Here is a 6,000-nt window from a genome sequence, read left to right on the forward strand (position 1 = left end):
AAAATTGATCATCAAAACTGAAACGGGAGACTTAATGCAAAAAAAAAAATTTACAATTAATTCTCAATCCCTACTATTCTCTACCAAACCATTTTTCATTAAAATGTTTCTGTCAATTCATGTTTAAAGTATCTAGAGAATAAAGATTATTTTATATTCAAAAATAGAGCAATCTTTATGTAAGAGACACTTAATATGAAATTCGGATGACGTGGATACACATTCATGGTTCACTCTCAAAAAGTTAACAGCCAATATTTTATGCTAGGAAATCTCCCGATTAAATGCTAAAATTAGGTTGCAGTTAAAATCGAATAAGAAATTGTAAGTATTTATGAAATGAAAATTCCAACTATACAGATCCATTCCACTTATAAACATTGCCGGAATTTATTTTTTATCTAATGAGAAATTCTGTGTACTGTAGTCATGATAATTCATTTATTATCTACGAATGAATGTTACTGAAGGCTTCTCTGAAATACTGGTCATGAACTGATAAGAAAATTCTGTAAGCCTAAGTAAGCACTGTGCGCAATTCGAATACAATAGTTTCAATTTATCGCCAAAATATTAATATAGCCGCATCAGCGAAATTAATTGGCCATTATTTACTTATGATAAATTTTCTATGAAAATCAGAGAATAAGACACATTCAAAGTTTAACATATTTTCAGAATTTCCCAGTTTTCAAAACCTGGATAATAACTTTTTTAGCCTCTTATCATACTCATATTTTTAAAATTTTCACATTTGTTTTCAACCTATACACCAAAATCTGATATAGTATACGCTTTTCTGTTGAAACTTATACGATGTGATCAAAAGTATTCGGAAAATGTACTTGAATTCGTGTTTACTATAAAGACTCGCTCAAAAGGGCAAGGAAGAAACCGATCAGAAATTAATGAAGAAAATGATTTTGGTTACTCCATTTCACAGAAAGTAGATAATGATTTGAAAATTTTAACAAGGATTTTCTTTACTGTGAGTAATACTTACAGGCATTTTCATAAAAATAGCAAACATTTTTGGAAAACAATGGTTCATTGAAAAAAAAAATTTCCACTACTTATTTGTTTATAAAATGCAAAACTTTAAATTAAATCAAAAATATTTACAAACTATATGACGAAGTTTTATATTAAAATTTGAAGTGAATCCTATAAATATTCAAGGAAGTAGGAGATTTTTTTTTAGTAAATAAATATTAAATAAACATGAGCAAAGTGTAGCATGTTTTTCCTTTCGTAGTTTCAGAGCTGGACATTTAAGACAACTTATATAAAAAGTTCAATTGAATACCATTCACAGTCAGAAATATATCGGTATTGCAGTGCTCTCGAACAGAAACTAAACAATGAAGAGCTTTCCACAAACTGATATTCTTTAAAGTCGAAACTTCGAATAGTAAAACTGAATTCTATAAAAGAAGAGGAATACACTAAATAAACCCTTTCATACATAACATGTACGTAACACAATTAGCACCAATAATAAAAAAATTCATAACATTATTTATTATTAATTACATGAACATAAAATTTCTAACATGCAGCAATTGATTTACAGTGTATTTAGAAGCTTCCAGACACTTATATTTAATTGTTTCCTTGAAGATGTTATGGGATAGCATTTCTGCTGCACGCCATTCCACAAATTGGTGGAATGGACAAGGAACTGCACGTCATTCTTACAAAATAAAACTGGACCATATCGGCAAACCATTCTGCACAGTTCATGTTTTATACACAGGAACAGATTTACTGCAATAGATGTTGAGAACTAGACAGGCTTGCACAGAATCTCGATCTTAATCCCATAAATTACATATGAGATGACATGAAACATTGAATTCTGGCTAGCCTATGCGTATAAATGTACGAGATTACAAGCGTGCAGTTCCTGTAGGACATTCCACAAATTGGTTGATTGCTTCAATTTACAGAAGCAGCCATCAACGCAACAAAAGATGAATCCACGTCATATTAGTAATTGGCACTTCTACAGGATAAACCAAGCATTAATTATGCGGCGATTTTTAATTATATTGTAAATCAAGTAACATGATTTTAGAAGTCTAATGTCTATGTAAATGATAAGGAAAAACATAATAATAAGTTTTATATTTAAGAGGCTTAATTTTCTGCAACGTTCCTGTAACGTATTTAATTTATAAGTATGAATGGATATTTAGTATCTGTCAAACATTTTACAGAATTCAATATAATTTTTCGAAAATTTGAGCTTAAATAATATTAATTTGCATAAAATCCCTCTTTCTTTAACCTTCTTTAAGGGAAAGCAACTGACTGAAATTCAGTTCACTACAATGCCGGTATCTTTTTTAATCTTAATGAGATGCAACTGGAATTTTTACATAAGTTTTCCTTTACGTATGATTCGAAATCACGAAAACATGCCATATTTTAGGCATTCATATTTAAAATTTATTCATATTTCTTTGATTATATAAAGGATTTACTTTCAATTTTAATGTAAGACTATAACAATACCTTGTCCTATATTTTGTAAGTTTATTTGATTTACCTTAAAACTCTGCCTTACGGGAAAATTTGGAAATTTTTAAATAAATCTTTAAAGGTGACCAGGAGAATGGCACCATACTTGGTAATGCCGCAATGCAATATTCACAGAAAACTATAACCAGTAGAAAGACTCCGAAACGAGTTGCATTCTAACGAGAAACTGGAGAAATTGTCTCTGGCCTGAGAAATGTGTTCATTATTGCAGAAAATATTTTTTTTACTGTCTCTTTGTTATTTTTGGCTTATGCATAAATAGAGATAAGTGTCTCTCTGTATTATTTTATAGCCGTAATCAGTGTATGCACACATTCGATTAATATTTATTTATATTTCTGTATCGTAATTTTTATAAATAAGTGTCTTCACTTGTCGTAAAATAGAATCGTCCACCATATTGTTCTACAGAACCAATAGCGCCGTTAAAATTTGGGTTATATCATCAAAGTATAGGAACAGCCCGATAAATCTATTTACTTGAAATATTTTCAATTTTCATTTCAGATGCCTTGTAAGGACTACAGCAAAAACAAAATGCACAAATGACGAACTTAAAGCAGCCATAAAACAAATATTGTATGGAAAATCGATGAAAAGTAGGCTTTAAGGTCTAATATTCAAGAACCACTCTGAGAGATAGACTGAAGAGTAGCAGTGCTTTAAACTCTATAATAGATAGACTGAATTTAAACAATAACCCTAAAATGAAATTAACTGTTTAAACTTCCAAATTTCTCTTTTCTTCTTAATTAAATCGAAGTTGCAGCTTTCGAGCAATCAAAGTGAACAATAGTAAGCGTGATTAGCAAATTTTTTACAACTCATGTTGATTGAATGATATATAGGTGGTTATCAAAATAATGAAAACACCTGTGAATAAAAGTTGCATTTAATAATGCTTTTCGTAATCGTCAAAATATAATCCAGCTACCAGTTATTTTAAAATATAAGAAGTATATATCTTGGTAGGATGAAGTAACTTTAGTTAAGTTGTATACACCTATATTTTTGACAAAAACATAAAATGTTAGACATCATAGAGTTTCAAAGAGGCCAAATTGTAGGAGCCCGACTCGATGGATCAAGGTGACCGAAACATCCAAGCTTTTAGGCATTTCCAGAGATACTGTGTCTAAAGCCATGAAGTGTGCACACAACGCGGGAAGACAAGCTCGGCAAATCAAAATAGTGGACGGAAGGAGAAGCTGATTGAAGAGTATTGAAGCAGATTGTAAAATCTAAAAAGAAAACAACGATGGCTCAATCATCATCTGGATTCACCAGTGTCAATAATTATAGTTAGGAGGCACCTTCATACGGCAGAGAAGCAATTCCCAAACCAGCTGTCACAGATGTTGGACCCAAACGTCGTCTACAGTTGTGCCAAAACTACAAAACCTGACCGATTGAAACAGTTATATGATAAGACAAATAATCTTACACACTTTTTCCCACAACAGGACGGGTACACATTGGAAGACACCTGCATAAGAGTAGGATTGTCTCTTCCAGCTGTCTTCTTGATTGTTTCATTCCAGTTGTCAGGCATGGAGGTAGATCTGTCATGGTATGGATTTTCTGCTGGCCCAATCGTAACCCAAACAGGAAGGATCAATGGGGAGAAATAAAAATAAAATTTAGCTGACGAAATTCACCCTAAGATGCAAACATTGTTTCCTGCAGGAGATAGAATTTTTCTAGATGATAATGCTCCTATTCATACAGTGGAACTTGTCCAGTTATACTTTTATGACACACAAATCTAAAGTGAAATTATTTGTCCCAAAACTTAGAAAAAGTTCACTTATATCATAAACGAGTATTTATATTTATTTCAATCCTTTGGGGCTTATTTATTATGTCCAATCAAGCCATTAAAAATAATTGTATCAATTAAAAAACTTTTATCAATTTCAGTTTTCCAGATACTAAGAGATAAAAATTTCTTATCCTGGCAATTAGACACACTTGAAAGTTAAGACCATCAAATCAGATTGAATGCTAAAAACAAATAATTTCCCAAGAATAATGTAAGCAAGCAATAAAGTAAACAGAAGTTCGCTCGGTTTGGACGATTAAATTAATCCAGTATTCACTTTCTATCTTAGCAATTAATGTTCAAATGTAGTCTGAACTCGTTATTCGAAATGCAGTCTGTGCGCCTGCCATGTCGCCACCAAACGACGCGGAAGGCGTTTCTCAGAAAATCTAAAATTAAATATCTTTATTCACTAACGATATATTGAAACAGTTGCAACATATTTTAAATCCAGGTATGAGTAAAATTCTTCACCAACACCCTTTAAATAATAAAAATAACTTTAAAAGATAATATTTTCCGGGAGTTTGGTATAAACATTCTACTCAAAAGAAAGAATGAGGCAACAAACTTTGAGAGTACATAAAGAAAGTGTTCAAAAGATTCGATATCCGAATCTATACAGGCTTCGCATGTTACCATGCAATAATATCATTTTGATATTACCGTCATGTTTTTCATTAAATATCTGCAGCTTCTTTTTACTCCTACCACTTAATTCACCAACAAAGAATTGTCCTCTTTGGCGAACCCATTCTCAATTGTAAAAGCTGATTTGCATCTGTATGTCTGACTTTTTGAAATTTGTCAGATAATTTTTAAAACACCCCTATTAATCATGGCTCAAATGCTCTTATGCAATTTGGGTGTATGAAATCTCAAAGAAGCTCTCTTATTTGAGTAGCTTCAGAAGTGGATCTTTATCCAACAATAATTCGCAAAAATGTGCTAACATTGATAACTCTTTATTATTTAAAGGAAAACAACACTCAAATTGAGTCATTCTCTTTCCAGAATTTTAATCATGGGAATGCCAGAAGACTGCTGCCCGAAGATTCAACAGAAAATCCACGTCGATTCTCTCATGGAATCGATAGCAAACAATTGTCCTGGATTAGAAAGATTGGAAATACGTTGGGATGCCGACACATTGCGCTTCAGTGATCGCTCGAGCAAAGCCATAGATTTAGTGCGTGTAAAGTGTCTACGACTTCGCTGTATGACACTAGCTGATGGGAAATATTTCGAGCTTGTGAAATCAAATTTCACAAGAGCTGATAGGGGCACTGTTGTCAGAACTACAACAACGTGCAGGGTTACTCTTTGCTATTTACTTTTATACTATAAAGATCTTTTGTTTAATTAATAATCAACAGCATTTATTATTTTTTTTCGAAACTAATGTGATTCATTCCTCTTTTTTTTTAAAAAATCTAAAATCATGGTACGTTGAAAAAGAAAGGTTTTACTCCAATCTGCATATATCAGAGGAATACGTCTTTTAGTGGTACCTTTTATAATCACATAAAATGAGTTGAGATGAATTTTTCATCTTAATTAATTGTTTTTAAATTTATATTTCTTTAAAAGAAAAGAAAATAATTCATAGCTCAGAATTAATTCCTTTGATAAGT

At 31.5% G+C, this 6,000-nt stretch overlaps 1 protein-coding gene across 2 annotated transcripts in view; it reads left to right on the forward strand.

The window, feature by feature from the left end:
* The window catches only part of LOC129958171 (F-box/LRR-repeat protein 12-like), a 115,100-nt gene extending 109,365 nt beyond the window's left edge, over window positions 1-5,735 (forward strand). For both annotated transcript variants that reach the window (XM_056070416.1, XM_056070415.1), the window contains exon 7: window positions 5,381-5,735. In XM_056070416.1, the coding sequence (XP_055926391.1) occupies window positions 5,381-5,732 (352 nt within the window). In that variant the 3' untranslated portion in view covers window positions 5,733-5,735. The remainder of the gene's footprint in view (window positions 1-5,380) is intronic.
* Window positions 5,736-6,000: the final 265 nt, after the last annotated feature.

The sequence above is a fragment of the Argiope bruennichi genome, chromosome X1, assembly GCF_947563725.1.
Source record: "Argiope bruennichi chromosome X1, qqArgBrue1.1, whole genome shotgun sequence".
Classification (NCBI taxonomy): Eukaryota; Metazoa; Arthropoda; class Arachnida; order Araneae; family Araneidae; genus Argiope; species Argiope bruennichi.